The 18,132-nt window shown below is 32.8% G+C and overlaps 1 protein-coding gene across 9 annotated transcripts in view; it reads right to left on the reverse strand.

The window, feature by feature from the left end:
• VPS54 (VPS54 subunit of GARP complex) overlaps positions 1–18,132 on the reverse strand; it is a 76,343-nt gene that overhangs the window by 31,778 nt on the left and 26,433 nt on the right. For all 9 annotated transcript variants that reach the window (XR_011998047.1, XM_072743087.1, XM_072743084.1 and 6 more), the window contains 7 exons: positions 17,239–17,317; positions 16,244–16,278; positions 14,135–14,266; positions 11,105–11,490; positions 3,469–3,595; positions 2,349–2,456; positions 163–218 (listed from right to left, as the gene is read on the reverse strand). Coding sequence is in view for 8 of the 9 variants with exons in the window: in XM_072743087.1 (XP_072599188.1) it covers positions 163–218; positions 2,349–2,456; positions 3,469–3,595; positions 11,105–11,490; positions 14,135–14,266; positions 16,244–16,278; positions 17,239–17,317 (923 nt within the window). In the remaining variant the exon portion in view is untranslated. The remainder of the gene's footprint in view (positions 1–162; positions 219–2,348; positions 2,457–3,468; positions 3,596–11,104; positions 11,491–14,134; positions 14,267–16,243; positions 16,279–17,238; positions 17,318–18,132) is intronic.

An 18,132-nucleotide genomic window follows, 5' to 3' on the forward strand; every position in this document is an offset into this window, starting at 1 on the left:
TTCTCATCCCTTGTCCCTTAAAGGTCCTGCGCTGTCACTTGTGATTTTCCTACACTCTACCCAAACCTGAGTAAATAATTCCTTAACTAAATCCTTCTTAAATTATTCTAATGTGTCATCTTTTCCCTGACTGATAACCCCCAACCTAATATTTATACTTACTTCATAACAATATCTGTGTCAATTTCTTCTATTTGTGATACTTTATTAATCACACACTGTAAAATTTAAGAAAAAAAATTTGATTAATGTCTTTAAAATTTTAAGTACTAAATGGTTCATTTGTATATTAAAAATGACCTCAATGACTATGAAGATAAGATCATTTTACTAGATTTCTCTTATGGCTTTTACATATACCTCAAGGTGTATAAAAAACTGCAGGATTATACCCTTAGCCTATTAAATAATTATTCCAGGGTATGCTTGAACTGTATTAATTTAAATCCCCTACTATTTAAAACTATTCAAAAAACATACATCAAACAAACAACACCCAGAACTATAATTCTTAGGAACAAGGTAAAAACCCCATATAAACCACATATAAAAATTTCAAAAGAAATTCATTTGGGGGGTTATGTTTTCTTGCAATATACTCAATAGTTTTTTTTAAAAGATGCTTAGCCCTCAGGAGAATCCTGGGAATTATGACATAGGAGTTTTTTTAAAAATTGTTTAGAAGTATAACCTACATACAGAAAATTAGACAAATTATGTTCACAGCTCAATAATTTTTTACTCTTGTGTAATGAGAACTCATGAAATTGAACACTGCCAGTAAGCTCCTCTTGCTCCCCTCCTAGTCACTACTTCCTCCCAAAAGATAATATTACTTTGATTTCTAATACCACAGATTAATTCTATGTTTGAATTTTACAAAGGTGTAATCATACAATGTATACCCCTTTATATCTATTTTCTTTGGCTACGTTATGTATGTGATAATCATCCATGCTGCTTCACGTGATTTATTCATTCTCATTAGTACTCAATTGTATAACTATACCACAATTCTACTGATCTTTTCTGATGACAGAATTTGGGTTTTTCAAAAAAACAAAAGAATCTGGGCTTTTTGAGTTTTTTATTACCAATAGTAACACCATGCATGATATTTGGTGCTGTCTTTGGTGAACTTATGTATGCACTTCTGTTAGGTAAATACCTAGAAGCAAAATTGCTGAGTCTTTTTTTTTTTTAAGATTTAATTTATTCATTCATGGAGGGGAGGGGCAGAGACACAGGCAGAGGGAGGAGCAGGCTCCATGCAAGGAGCCCTATGCGGGACTTGATCCCAGGTCTCCAGGATCACGCCCTGGATGTGAAGGCAAGCATTAAACTGCTGAGCCACCCAGGCATCCCAAGAATGGTTTAGTCTTAATATATGTGTATAGTTAGTGCTAGTAGCTATTGTCAACAATTTTTGAAAGTGGTTATAACAATTTTAAAATACAGTGTTTCAGTCAATGTTTGAAAGAAGTAAAAGATGGGGTGATTATAATTTCTTTTTTGCTTATTTTATTTACATTAAAAACTCAGAAACAAACATTCAACCTAATGACAATGATCAGTTATGCCTAATAGATATATTTAAAATTGCTTTTTCATATTTAGAAAAACTGAAGTTTAATTAATGATATTCATCTGAGTAAAAAGGCAAAACAAAGATGAGGAAAGACTGAAAAAACACAGATTTTAGTTTACAATTATCATTTGAGAGATGAGGATAAGAGGAAATAAATCTTTACCTACTGCTGGTAGGGTGTATTTGGTAAAATCTTTTTAGAAAGCAATTCAGCTTTATCAAATAATTTAAAAATACTTTCCACTCTGACCAATAATTCAATTTCTAGGAATTAGCTGTAAGAAAACAGTCATAACTAAGGAAAAACAAACAAAACTTTATACCAAAGATGTGTGTCACAGTGTTCTATAACACCAAACTGAAAACCACTTAAATATTCAACATGGAGGAAGGCATAATATAATGATGGAGTTTTATACAACCATCAAAAATGATGTTTCTGAAGGCTGAAATGAAAAAATGCTTATGTTATGATTCTAATTGAACTATACATATATATATATATATATACACAATTCAAAACCATATATACAGTATGATAGCAACAATGAAAAACATCAGTAACAATTTACACTTAGAAATATTCTTAAGGTGATAATCTTTTGGCTGATAAGACTTTTTTCTTCTATTCCATATTTTGAGTTTTTAAATGAGAAAATGTTACTATTGTAACTGCCTATATTATCACTAGGATCATGTAAAAATAAACTTATTTAAAAGATTCTAGACCAAAATATATCAAATAAAAATGTATAATTACCTGTTTAATGATATTCTTTGCTGTAATAATCATTTCTTCACTATAGATTTCTAAAAAATTAAGTTTTCTTTGTTTTAAAAGTCCAAATACAAGAGATACAAGCCTTTCCTATTAAAATAAAAGTACAAAATTTCACAATTTAAATATGAAATAATCTCACTCAGAAGTAGAACTATTTAACATCAAGGGTTTTATTATTTAATCTTCAGATCCCTATCCTGCAAATGGTATTTTCTAGAAGCCTAAAAAAACAAAACAAACAAAAAAAAAACCCCTAAAACCCTTCCATAGCAATCTTGTCATCAGATTATTGGAGTCACTGTTTTAATACAGGTCAATCTTAATTCACTGTAGTGGATCAAATGAAGCTGGTTTGGGGGCAAAACAATATAAGCACATTTTGGCCTAGGTTCATTAAGTAGCTAGAAAATATCCTTCTCAAACCCCGATGATGTATAAATACTCCATGAGCCCCGTACTTTTTAGTTAGTGGTCAAGAAGACTGAAATGACCTGGACTATTTGTGGGGGATTAACTACTAACAAATATAAACATCTCTTTAGTTAGGCTGCTATCAGGGCTTCTGGATTCTTTACTAGTTCTTGGCAGTAAGCAGCACTGAAAAGTTAGCAGATAAGAGAAGCATGGATTTGATGTATTTGCACATGCATATGTATAAAACATGATTATAAGGGGTTCAGTGACTATATATGACTGATAAGTTACTATATAATAACGATCACTTTTATAAAAGACATACACCAATACATGGATACATATAGATATGTTATTTCATCCTATAACTAGATTTTAAACTTTGTTTGTAAGCTATATATGACCTCATTTTAAATCCAATTTTTAATTAAGCTATAAAATTACTTTATTCTCTAACTTCACAGGATAATGAACAATTATGGTGCTTGCTAAAGTCATACAGTTAGTAGAGGACTTCATAGAAGTCTGACTGAGCTTGAAATTTAAGATAATTTTGCTGACTATAATCTGAGAAGAATGTGCTCTAAACTAAGACTGTTAGGAATTAACACTAAGCAACATCAATTTCATCCACAGTTCAAAACATATACCTCAAAAAAATAACAAAACAAAACAAAACACATACCTCTTCTAAAATTTGACAATCGTCTTCCAGTGGTCTGTTTAAGTCACTGTGAGAATAAGTAGAAAATTCTGCAATCATCATTTTATCTATCAGTTTTTCTAATTCACAAAGTTGTGATCCCAAATGCCTACAAAGGAAGAGGAAAACATAACATTTATTCATTAAAAACCCAATTCATTCCACAATCAAGAAAACTGGTAGGCAAAACTTTTCTAGCTGACAGCATTTGTGCAATAATGTGATACTTGAGTAAAATGGAGTCTTTTAACTTAACAAAAAAAATAACTGTGATACTTTCATATCATCTCCCAAATTCTTTTTTTCTTTACATGCTTAGCCTCCACACACTTATATTATAGGAAACATGATTCTAGAAATTTCATGACTGCTTTTTTGCTGTTTCTCACAGACAAACTATTCAGGTATTCTAAATCCTTTCCTAATTGACCATTTACTGAATAGCAATGTCAGCAGCTCCCCAGCCATTCACATATTCCATAAATACAAGTGCCTACTATGGCCCTGCTGGGGTGGATTTAAATACCTGAAGGACTATAGGGACAGATTGACTCAATTCAATCTGTTATGAACAGTCTGAGTTACTGGGCAATTCCCCTCAGGTCATTACCCTGAAAAGTCATTAGGACACAAGACTGGAAATATAAAAATACTAAGCAACAGTCTATCCTTGGAACTTTTTCTCATAAAATATAAGGTTCCTTTTTAATCTCTCTAATATTTACAGGTCCTACATAAGCTTGGAGTAAGAAGGACTCTAATCAGATGGTCAAAGCTGTGAGGGTGGTAAAGGCAAATACTACTAATGGGATTTGGAAGCTTTTCCCTAGAGAAAGCATGCAGTATCCAAAGGACAAGAATGATCCCATTAAAAAAAAAAAAAAAAAAGAATGATCCCATTAAGTCCCTGTTCAGGGGGGCTCTTAGGATCACTATCTTCATATACTAAGGGATCTTTACCATACAGTCTAATAGCTTCATAAAAACAATGAGTAATACAGTCAGTACAAAGTATTTAAAAAATTAAGTGAAATAGGCCAATGAGAAATTTGTTTATACATAATAAAAAATTTTTAAAGCTCTATTCTTTGGTGCATTTTCAAAACATGTATATTTAAATGTCTAAATTTAAAATTCATCTTAAATTATTATTGAATAGAAAACATTTAAAAACATATATACTCCAACCAGAGACCATATTTTTAGAAATTAGCTTAAAACATGTGACCTAAAAATAAATAAATAAATACATAAATAAATAAATAAATAAATAAATAAATAAAATAAAACATGTGGCCTTTAAATCCCTTGTTCTTTATGTAAATAACATTTGGTAAGAAATGATAAATTTGAAAACATCTGATGTGAAATAATGTATAAATTTGCAATATGAAAATTTTACAATATGAAATTATATTTCTTACAGCTAATTAGAAGACTAAGAAGATTCTCATAAATGGCACCAACATTTCACAATAATCTAATTTTGAACATATTCACTAGTACAAACTTGTATTGGCAGTGTCTAGCAAAAGTATACAGGTAATTAACCTTTGACCTAGGAATTTCACTTCTCACTATCTGTCTCAAAGATACACTCATAAAAATACAAAAGAACATACATTCATTGCAGCACTGTTTGAAACTACAAAGGAATAGAAACCACCCAAATGTTGACCTATGGGGGTTAGTTGACTATATCATAACAGACACTAATGTACTGTTAAAAGAATTGAGGACTACCAATTAACATATATTGCTACAGAGCAGTGTCTCAATCTTTTTTTTTTTCATTGTTGCCCCAAGAATCCTTTTTAGACATTTTTATTCCTAATCACCCGGCATGTACACTTAATAGCACAGATATGCTGTATATCTGTTTATGTACCTTGGCCCTTTGGAGGGCCACAAGCCATTATTAATATCCAATTTTTTTTCACCCTTAAAAGAACCAATTCTTGCTCCCTTAGGATGATATCCCCTCATTGAGAAGGCACACTGTAAAGTGATCTCCAGGGTATACTGTAAGGTGACAATAGCAAGGTAATGCAATGTAATACAGTATACTAATGCTTATCTAAGATGAGGGACAGATAGAGAGATGGCTGGATGGATGACGGATAAATATAAATTAAAACTTCTAAAAATGGTGACTTATAGGGTAGGTAGGAAGGAAGGAACCAGAGAGAAGTTAAATTTCTTTGAACATCCTTTTTGTTTCAGAGATCTGACTTTGGAACCATGTAACTACTCATAGACATGTTATAGCACAACATTGCATTTAAAAATTTCAACCCTGAGGGCGCCTGGGTGGCTCAGTCCATTAAGCATCTGCCTTTGGCTCAGGTCATGATCCCAGGGTCCTGGGATGGAGCCCCACATTGGGCTCCCTGCTCAGCAGAGAGCCTGCTTCTCTCTCTGACCCTCCCTTCACTCATGGTAGTGCTCTATCTTAAATAAATAAAATCTTTAAAAAAAATTAATTTAACTGCACAACAAGTTAGCAGCAAATGTATACAAAGAGGAATTATTTCAAGTGACTTTAAAATATAGAAATGTATCTATTTATATATACAGTATATCTTAAGTGAACTTAAGGAGGCTCCTACAAAAGACATAACAATCTGAACGTTGACAAAAACAAAAACAGCAAAAAACTTAAATACTTCAAGTATATGTAAATTCACATGTTTATAAAAATATATTTTTAAAAAATCATCAGTTACCTTTGGAAGATGCTAGATTTTCAATTCATCATTTTTAAAACTGCTAAGTAAGAAAAAGGCATCTAGAATTTATCCTGCCTCTCCTTGTAAGAACTGTCCTTCAGTGTTACCAAATTTCTATGGAGAAATACCACTTTACAGAAATATTCCAATTAATAAATGAATAAGGAAGTATAGAACTAGAATATTATTATTATTTGTAACCCATAATGAGATGATAAATCTAAGCAGTGATCATCAAATGGCTGCTAATATCATAAAAGGAGAGACAACCAAATAATATGCCTTTTTTTTTTTTTTTTTGGATTTGGAATCTGATCTTTTACTTAAATATAAATGCCTTACTGAAATGTTACTATATCTTTTTTTTTTGCCTAGATAAAATAAGTGTTTGTATTTTATTAGTTTCAAGGGTAGAATTTAGTGATTCATCAGTTGCATACAATACACTGTGCTTATTACATCAAGTGCCCTCTTTAATGCCCATCACCAATTATCCCTTTCCCCCATCTGCCTTCCCCAGAAATATGTCTCTTGGCTAAAATTAAAATACACACCACTACCTATTAGGTGTTCCTGCTAAAAAGTAAACCTTCACTCTAATCAAGCATTTGAAGTCTAACTACCAATTTACAGAAAATATAGGCAAAGGATTAAAAAAAAACACCAATGACTGTAAGACATAATAGAATGTTGTAAAATTTCATTAGAGCATATAAACAAAATGTTCTGGGAGTTCAGAATTCACAAAAACAGTTTATACAGAAAATAATATCATGGTCAAAAAATATAGAAAGAATGAGAAAAAAGAAAACATGCATAAGCATTTTTTTTACTGCCACTATTCTATTAGCTTCATATTTATTATACAGAAGAATTATTCACAAATAAGGACATTCACATTCCTCTTAGAGATTACCAATTGTAGCAAATAGACTACAGGAAGATTTGAGAATTAAAGTTCCCTTTAAAAACATTAGAAAGAACATTGGAGCTAAAAGCAAAACTTGGACAAAGAGCTCTCAAATGGAAACATTGTTACCAAATTAATCCCACAGAGTCCCTCCATTGCTACTAACAAAAAGATTTTTCTTTTTTTTTAAGATTTTGTTTATTTATTCATGAGACTCACAGAGAGAGAGAGGCAGAGACAGGCAGAGGGAGAAGCAGGCTCCATGCAGGGAGCCCGATGTGGGATTCAATCCCGGGACCCCAGGATCACGCCCCATTCTGCAGGTGGTGCTAAACCATTGAGCCACCTGGGCTGCCCGACAAAAAGATTTCCTATTTTAAGACCCTATGCTTTTCTAAGATTTGCCTCCACAAAAATGACTAAAATTTGGTTTCTAGTATAAAAGAAAAAGAAAAATGTGTGAAATTCAAGCACAATGTCTTTTAACTCCTCCTGGGAAGGCATAATCATTTTAATAAACTAAGAACACAGTTTACGTCACTAATGCTTTTAAGAAGATAAGAGACAGAAAATACACATTATCTTAATTGATCAAAAATATAAAGGGTTCGAAACTAATTCTTATGCTTCCAAATAAAACTATGGGCCTTAAAAATATTTGTGAAGCTACAAAATAAGAAACTAATGTTAATACTTAATAGTGTTAAAGTCAAGAAAGTAAATCATCGACATAAGATATGACAGTAATTAAAACAAAACTGGGTTATTTCAACTGTAAGTATTCTTGATTAGAAAAACATTTTCTGGGATCCCTGGGTGGCGCAGCGGTTTGGCGCCTGCCTTTGGCCCAGGGCGCGATCCTGGAGACCCGGGATCGAATCCCACATCGGGCTCCCGGTGCATGGAGCCTGCTTCTCCCTCTGCCTGTGTCTCTGCCTCTCTCTCTCTCTGATGACTATCATAAATAAATAAAATAAATTTAAAAAAATAATTAAAAAAAAAAAAAAAAAAAAAAAGAAAAACATTTTCTGGGATCCCTGGGTGGCACAGCGGTTTAGCGTCTGCCTTTGGCCCAGGGCGCGATCCTGGAGACCCGGGATCGAATCCCACGTCGGGCTCCCGGTGCATGGAGCCTGCTTCTCCCTCTGCCTGTGTCTCTGCCTTTCTCTCTCTCTCTCTGTGACTATCATAAAAAAAAAAAAAAAAAAAAATTTAAAAAAGAAAAACATTTTCTTTTAGAATACTTTCATCTTTGGAAATTATTTACATATGAAGATGTTTATCAAAGTCAGAGACTCAACATAAGTTCTGATACCAAACTTTTATATAGTTATAACCAACTGGAACTGACATTTGATAAGCAACTTTATGGAACTGTTTCATGTGAAGAATAAACACTCTTTATACACGTGTAGGTTCTAAAAAAATAATAATATAGAAAGATACTTGAGTAAAATATAGACAATGAAAATATTTGAAAGTCTTTTTAAAAATCATATATACTTTATGAAAACTTTGTCCCTTAAGGTACAAACAAAAAAAGTAAGATTGAAAGTAAAGGCAAACTCTTCCTTGGGCTCAAAATAAATAAAAGATTATAAAATTTTCATCCTGTCTTCCAATAAGTCATAATGTACTGGCAATAATAATCAACAGGGTTCTTAAATATTTTCCAGACAGCTTTGGATAACTATACTTTTCATCAGTATTATTGGACATAAACTCAAGAGTCAAGGAACATTAAGTAGAATGAAATATGATCTTGGGGATAAAAATTATAAGAGTTTAGAATTTGTTTTTAGCAGGCAGGCAGCATTCAATATTTGATTTATTTCTCAGCGCTGTCCTACTCAGAGGATAAAAGTACTCTATAGAATCAGCTTCAAATATTTACCAACATTCATGGTATTATACAGTGAAAGATACAACATCTGTCATTACAGAAGTCAATTTTTCTAAAGTAGTGATAAAATTAGTGCTATTTACTTTAAAAATATAGTCCAGGGTGCCTGGGTGGCTCAGTCAGTTAAGCACTGGACTCTTTGTTTCAGTTTATGTCATCATCTAATAAGGGTCATCAGACTGAGCCCCACGTAGGGCCCTGCATTCAGCGCAGAGTCTATTTGTCCTTCTCCCTCCCGTCTCTCTCCTTGCTCTGTCTCAAATAAGTAAATAAAAATCTTAAAAAATAAAAATAGGGACACCAGGGTGGCTCAACTGACTAAGAGTCTGACTTCGGCTCAGGTCATGATTACAGGTCCTGAGATTGAACCCAGCATAGGGATCCCTGCTTAGTGGGAGTCCACTTCTCCCTCTCCCTCTGCTCCACTCCCCCCTCCACCCCACTTGTGCTCTCTCTCAAATAAATGAATAAAATATTTTTAAAAAATAAAAAAATAAAAATATATTCTATTCAGACATTCAGAAACAGAAATATTTAAAATTTCAGAGTGAAAGGGAAACTAAAAATCATTTTGTCCATGCTAGGAAATCCAAAGTAGGCTTCAAAGAACTATGATCCACCCAAAAATGATTGTAAAATTATAGGTACCGGTATGTCTTTATGGAAAGAAGATCTAATTAGCAGTGTTCAATAGATTCTCAAAGAGGTTTGTGACTCAGACATTTTCTTTAGACATTCAAGTCTAGATTAGGTTCCTTCCCTAAGGTTAGAGCTCCGTGACAATCCGTACATTCATCATCATACAGTATTGCACAGCATGATGACTACCCAGTAATTTCTGTCTCCTTTATTCTGCCAAATAAATTGTAGAAACAGAGCAGAGAGCATCTCTGCTTTGTTCATGGCAATATTCTCAGCAATCTGCTTGGTGTCTCACATGTAAAGGTGATCAATAACCATGTCTTGAAGGAATGAATCAATCATTTATGTCATTAAATTTGGGCCACCTTTCAAAAAATGTGTTCTAGGTAAATATTCCAATACCCATCCCTAGTCAATAAGAACTTATAATTCAGTTACATTTCTCCTGAAGCTAACTTTTCCAGAATATATTAAATATATATTAAGTTACAGAATACATCTTCCATACAAACTTTTTAATAGTCACTTAATAGAGTAAGGTTTGGATAGATCTCCCAGCAAACAGGGGCTTCTACAAGTACATTGCAAGCCTGCTTAACTGAATGAAACTCTGATGGTCTATACCTGGTTTATCCATAAATTAAATATTTTGACATGATCTCACATAAAATAGTTAAAACCCTAATGTTAAAAACATTTTCAAAATAAGAACTTGAGAAAAATTAGGTATTTTCCATTACCTTATAGAATTTTTTGCAATGTAATAAACAGACTGCAAATCAGAAATGAATTTTAATAATTACCACATAATTATATATAAATGTAATAATTGCATTATTAAATATTAAACTTAAAATCTATTCAAGAACTTTTAAAATGAACTTAATTTTATTTTTTTTTAAAGATTTTATTTATTCATGAGAGACACAGAGAGAGAGAGAGGCAGAGACATAGGCAGAGGGAAAGCAGATTCCCTGTGGAGAGCCGATGCGCAACTCAATTCCAGGACCCCAGGATCACGTCCTGAGCCAAAGGCAAATGCTCAACCACTGAGCCATCCAGGTGCCCAAAATGAACTTAATTTTAGATATACTGGTATTCCTTCCTGCACCTTGATCTACTAACTTGACACAAAATTATTTCAACATTTTCAAAATGTTATTTTCAAAGTTGTGACCGGCCTTTCACAGGTACCATCTACGAGAAAATTTAATTTTGTTTCTCCATCCAAATGTTTATGTAAATATTGTTCATTACAGTTTTTGTTGTGCTATGACTAAAATATCACAATGATAACATTACTAAACAGATCAATCCGGAAGAAAAAATATTCATGTAACTTTCATCCATACATACTTCCTCAGCTAACATTACACACTAAAATTTATCCTTTACAAACTTCTAACATTATTTCTAAAAGCTTAAAGGACATACCGGAAGCTGTGAATGCCCTGAAGTTCCTGCTGTAGAACCTCTTGTGTTGTTGCTATTAAGTCCAATGCTCCAACAAATTCAGAAGTGGATAACAACACCTGTACTGTAGGCTGAGTCTGGTGTACAGTGGCCATTAACTTGAGTTTATTGTACACTTTCACACAATTGTTTCTGGTAAGTGCCAGTCTTAAAATGTGTAGTGATCCTTCACACATTACTTTATCAATCTGTGCAATCTTATCTCGAAGCATCTTTACAGCCTGGGAAGTTTTCTTGAGGTAGTCCTGCAATTCGTGTTGAGAGGTCATTGCATGAAAAAATGCTTCGGAACGTAGAGAGATCTGGTGAGCAATGTTTACTTCCACAATATCCAGATAATGGCTCAGCTTAAGAAGGAAGAAAAAAAAATATCATGTGGAGTATTCTAAAATTATCTTCTTTGACTATCCAAATACTTCCTGAAAATGATATAAGATTCCTACATGTATTTTAAATGCCATTATATGAACTACTGGATTATAAGGTTCTTGACATCAGGCATAATAAAATGGAAAGGAGATGAAAGGTAACATGACACAGCATTCATCTTAGCTTCAGTTTTTGAGTCAGACACACCTGGGTTCAAATTTTAGTTTTGCCACTTACTAACCAGATGACTTTATTCAAATTACTTAGTATGTCTTAGCCTCAGTTTCCTCATCTATAAAATAAGAATACTTATACCTGTATTCTAAGACTGTTAAAACTAGAAAATTACATATATAAAATACCAGTGCCTGGTACATAGAAGGAGGTCAATAAATGGTTAACTATAATAAACTTTTAGTCAGATGCATGCTGTGTGATGGTGTAGTGGTTAAGGAGATCATTCTATCTCAGATTTCTAAAATAGATCACCATCTTAGATGACTGTGGGGTACTTTTTCTTTCTTGAAAGTAGTTGGTTTGGAGGGCAGTAATAGCAGGAGCAGAGAAAGAAGGTAAATCTGCTTCTTGCACTCTTTTGTCTCATATTTATTAATCTTTGGGTTGCTAAAAAGCAATATGGGGACAAAGCTACTTGAGTACATTACAAGCTAAAGTGGACTCAATTTTCAGAATAGGAAATGGAGAATGAGTAATTCCTCCAGGATACTGCTACTCAGGACGCAGTTTATACAACTGCTGCCAGTTTGTGAACTATTTAACCGGTTCCTGATAAAAGGAATTTGCTGGAAAGTAAATCAACTACATCAAGCCCAATAGTGATTTTTCATAGAAAGACTTTCTGTTTTTCCATAGAAAGACTTTCTTTAAAAAAAAAAAAAGATTTTATTTATTTATTCATGATAGACATAGAGAGAGAGAGAGGTAGAGACACAGGCAGAGGGAGAAGCAGGCTCCATGCCGGGAGCTCGACACGGGACTCGATCCCAGGACTACCAGGATTGCGCCCTGGGCCAAAGGCAGGCACCAAACCACTGAGCCACCCAGGGATCCCCCGAAAGACTTTCTTCATAAAGGAAGCAGTGCAATGATTTACATTCTAGTACAAACTCCTTAATTCATCATAGACCAGGACTTTGGGTAGCACTTCAATAGAATATAAATTATCTAATCCTCTTTGTAGCATTCCCTCTCTTTAAACCTAGTAAGATAAAAACAGCTATTTATCAATCATAAAGTGAATCTGAAAGTGTTCTCTTGGAATCCTTTCTTCCATTCCTTTTCTAAGAAGAGAGTAGAACGAAAAGGAGCCAGGATAGAAATATAACAAATCTGATACTGTAACTTACCAAAATATAAAATTCCATTACTTTAAACATTTAGCATGAGACAACTGTTTAATTTGAATTTCAAAGATTTCTGCAAGTTATCAATATTCCATTGATCTATTCCTTTCAACGGCATATTTTCATAATTCATTTTCTATTAAAGTTCTATAAAGGGAACAACTTTCAGTCTTCCTAAAATAATTCAGCAAGTATTAGTATGTAGGATGAGATTTTATTGGCTTTTGTTGTTTTTCTCTCTTAAGGTATTACTTTAACAGGGAACATATTGGAATGTGAAAAAGCAATGTGGGAGTGAGCCTGTGCCCATAAACCCATAGTTTTCATCAGATTTATGAATCTGTTCTTACTCAAGGAAAATCCTTATAGGTAAAAATGCTGCCAAAGGAAAAATGACTTCACTTTCATTTTCAACTGTGAAAAAAGGAGTACTCATGATCTTTTCCCTACATTTCTTCTCCTCAAACTAATTTTTTCTTTAGTTACTAGACCACATTTATTGAATAATCTTCCAAAGACAAGTTTTCAGACTGCCAAGAGATGTCACTAGCCTTAAACAAAATGCTTTCTTCTTAGTTTAAGAACCAGTTTTAGAATAGCTCTAAACTGCTGAGAAAGAACAGGAATCAAAAGATCTTTACTTCCTATTCAAGTTTTAAAAGATTCTTGATAGGAGTTAAGCTATGTTTAAAACTGTACATTTTAAGTGACTTTCAAGATGTTGACTTCTCACTTACAGAATATTGTAAAATTTAAAAAACTTCTAATAACATGCAAAATATTAGGCTTTGCAAAGCTAAAAATATACTATTGTATTTTTAATACAATACTGTATTTTGTAACTATCATATTTTTCTTCAAAATAATCATTCTTACAATGTGGGGAAAAGGAAAAATGGTAACTCAGCAAAAGTTGACTTTCTATACTTCAAGTCATAAAGAATACAAAATTAGCCAATATATTATTTGGGATAAATGTAAGCAATTAAATGTTATCTAAATATATCTTTTAAGCTGAAATTCTATCAACTATTTCACATAAGAAGCACTGCAACAATTATCTTTTCCTTTTTCACCAGCACAACTTGTTTTCCATTGAATCAAAATGCTTTCACTTTATCAGTTAAGATATGAAGGCAATAATAGTAACAATGAAATTAAAAGCAATAGCCCTTACTAAATAACTAAATCAGAACTCACAAAAAAGGTACTACTTAACTAAAAGTTTTCTACATGGAAAAAGTATAAAAGAAATTACCTTTTCTTGTAGCAACTTTGAGGAAGCTGCATCACGATTTCCTTTTCCACCAGCAGTATTAAAATGAGACCATGGTAAAACTGAATTAAAAGTTAAGGAATCGTCCAAGGCAAAATCTGGTTTCATAAAAATCTATTAAAAAATGTATTTTTCTCAATTAGATAAACATTTTTTATATCCATTAACTCTTCAAACATCATAAGACCATTAAATAATGATTAACTTGGATCTGAAGCATAAACAGCAAAAGCAAGTGATGATAGGTTGATTTACACAAACAAAAATCTGTATAAAAAAAAGTATAGCGTTTCACCACACTAAAAATACTCATGAAAAGATAGAAAAATGTTTTTTGTCTTTACCAATGGAGGTGATCATTCCATCACTATGTAACCAAATTCACTAATGCGGTCCAACTAGGCACACACCCAAGGGAGATATCCTACTTATCCCAAAATTTGTTATTTCCCACTGAGAGTTTTTTTAAATGTCAAATATCAAACTCTATTGATATTTCTATTTTTTCCTGCTTAAAATGCTTTCAAAATTAGTTTTATAGATAGACATATATTAAATTTTAAAACCAAACAAATTCAATTTTATGAAAAGGTCATTGTTTTTCCTTTACATACTGTAACTATTTAGGCACTAAGTCCTACCCATTATACTTTCTAAATAATACTTGAATCCTCTCTCTCCTCTATGTCTAGAGTATTTCATCAATGCAGCCCTTCATTATCTCTGGATTACAGTAAATAGCTATCTACTGGTGTCCTCCTTCAATCGATCCCCTATACTAGTGTCAGATATACTTTTAAAATGCAAGTATAACTGAATTAACTTCTGTTTAAATCTCTCAATGGATTCCTATGACCTAAGGACCAAACTCTTCAGAATGGCATCAAAGGCCCTTCATTTTTTTTGAACTTCCTCACCAATTTGTATTTTGCCACTTCCACTATTACAAGTTACATTCTAGCAATACTCAACTTCCATACCTTCTTATGCTTAATTATCTTTGTACATACTTTCGGTCTAGAATATCTTTCCTGACTATTTTCCTAGAAAATACAAATATCAAAAGAAAGGGCAATCAATTAGGGCAAACATTATCTCTGTATGCTTACCCCATTTCTGAACACATCAACCACCCCATCTCTGAACACAAGTACATATGCCACATATATTTATATATCTCATATTTCACAAAAATTATTTATTGACTATATATGTATCACTCCCTGGAGACTAGATTTATAGCTAATTAATCTTTGTATCTCCAGTACCTAGCATAAGGCCTAAACATGGTTTGACTTACTTAATTTCTATGCTATATTTTATTATATGTACTGATCCATTTTACCTATGGAAATTCAGCAAGATGGCCAATTATCTTCAGTTGGGAAGAAATGTATTCATGCAAATTTGCCATTTAAGTAAGGTGAAAGATTAGATATGGGGAGTTGAGGGAAAGTCTTCCAGGCTAAAGGAAAAGTACAAGTAAAGAAGAGCCCCAGCAAAATAGTTTAACTGAAGTAAAAAAATGTATAAAGATCAATAAGCAGAAGTTGAGTTTGACTATGATGGAAATCAATAATCAAGGGCCTTAAATGACACTTTGAATTTTATTTTGTGGGAATCAAAGTACTTTAAAAATGTCTACCCTCTCCTTTGTGTTTCTGTTGTCTGTGTCTTCTCACCTTAAAGAGTAGTTATCACAGACCTCTTTGAGAATCTGATTAATGCCATGAATCTGATTAATTAACTCTATGGGGGGAGCGGCAGGGGCAAAGAGAAAACACCTATGACACATCTCTATAAAATTTTTCATACAAAGGAAATATCTCTTAATAATTTGAAGGGGTAGTAACATCAACAAAATTCTTTTTCAGAATGGAGACTTAAACATATTTGTAGATTTAGGTAATAAAGAAATTGATGACGGTAAAAGAAAGAAGAAAAGTGATGCACAAAGTGCCAGAACAGGCAAAGTGGTTAGTGTCAGAAGGTCAAATGAAAGCTTCTTATAAGACAAAATTAAAGATATATAAGATTATTAAAAAATTAAAGATATTAAAAGCAGTATTCTCATTTATTAAGCTCTGTTACCTTAGGTACTTGCTCCAGATCTGTCCTGGATTTATCTATGAAAAAAAAAGAGAGAAAATATTATTCTTTAAACTTGTTTTCATTTTATTCCATAAAATATATTTTGACCAGATTCTATACTATGTCACAATTATGTAATCACTTAAATTCCCTCAACAAATGTCAAGCCTAGTATTAAAGCACTGAAAAAATTCCTATGTTTCAAGTAATTTTAATCAATTGTATGGTAGCAAGGAAACAAAATACATTTCAAGTCTTTTTTAAATGGACACAGAAAGCTTGGTGCTATCTTAAGTTTGGTGAAATTAAGTTTGGCATATGGTTTTTAAAAATGAATTACAAAAAATAAAATAAAATAAAATAAAAATGAATTCTAATTTTAATTAGAATATAGGAATATTCTAATAAAGGAATACAGCTTTTACTGTTCAAAATACCATCCCACCCAGTATGATCAAAGATTTTGATACCATATTAGGATATTAGTACCCTATTAATTTTCTTCTTAGACATCTTAGTTTGTATCATCTACAAAACTGCAAATGAACCTACTTTACCTTTATTTCACCAACTCAATCTCAGAGGAAGTACCCTCCTTTCCAAAACTAACCTTCCTGGGTTGGACTCCAGGCCCTCCTGCCTCTTCTGTGAGCTCACTTCATCAATCACCCTGTCTCTTTCTGTATCTTCAATCTCTTCCCTTCTAATAACTCTTTCTCTTTGCATATATTCATGCTCAGTTCTCTCCCATTAAAACAAATAGGAAGGAACGGAGGGAGGGAGGGAAGGATTGATCAATTAAACCCAGCGGCCTGGACTAGCCGGATGCAAGGGAGGCCCTCCAGTACAAAACTTAAGGAAGCATTCACTCTTAGTTATGCAAATGCCTCTCCTGCATCGAAGTTCCCAAATTAAGATTTTGTTTGATATTTATGCTATGTTACAAACATCATATATTTATCTACATATTATCTACAAATAGCATATATTCATACCATGAGTATGTAAGAGAGTCCTGTCAAAGGTATCTTTAGGAGGACAAATATTCTTGCATCTCTCATGAATCTTCTCTCTCTATAAAAAAAAAATAACAAAATCAATGCTATGTAGCAATATGAATATTCAAAGAATCAAAATGTTTCATAAAAGAATATGCCAAATTAGTCCTACATTTTTTTTTAATTCTTTTTTATTTTATTTATTTATGATAGGCACACAGTGAGAGAGAAAGAAGCAGAGACATAGGCAGAGGGAGAAGCAGGCTCCAAGCACCAGGAGCCCGACGTGGGATTCAATCCCGGGTCTCCAGGACCACGCCCTGGGCCAAAGGCAGGCACCAAACCTCTGCACCACCCAGGGATCCCCTAGTTCTACATTTTTAATGTGAAATCACTAGCCTCCTGAAATTAAACACAAATAACAAGTATGTTTAATAAACCAATATGAACTCTATGAATACATACATGCTTACACTCATCCCATTTTATATAATTATAATAAAATCTCTATAAATTTGGAATGAAGTGGGAATGCAAATGAAAAATCCTTATTTATATAACAGAAATCAACTGAAAATATTTTTTTAAAACAAGCAAGAAAATGTGAAAATCTATATAAGACAGAAAGGCTATTGGTTGATACTTTCTAAGAGAGAGGAGAGAAAAAGAAAGAAACCCTACTCTAATTTCAGATTAGATGATCACTAACAATTCTATCTTTTCAGAGATACCATAAATAGGACACATGGGAAAGTGGGGCATGGAAAGGAAAAAATACTGAGCTAGTAGTGTTCTGAGTTCTGAAGGCAACTGTGGCAGAACCTACAGGACTGTCTTCCAATGTGGCTCTACCATTTTGCAGTCATTGTGGGTCAATTACCCACGATGAAT

Source organism: Vulpes vulpes, chromosome 16 (genome assembly GCF_048418805.1).
Source record: "Vulpes vulpes isolate BD-2025 chromosome 16, VulVul3, whole genome shotgun sequence".
In the NCBI taxonomy this organism is placed as follows: Eukaryota; Metazoa; Chordata; class Mammalia; order Carnivora; family Canidae; genus Vulpes; species Vulpes vulpes.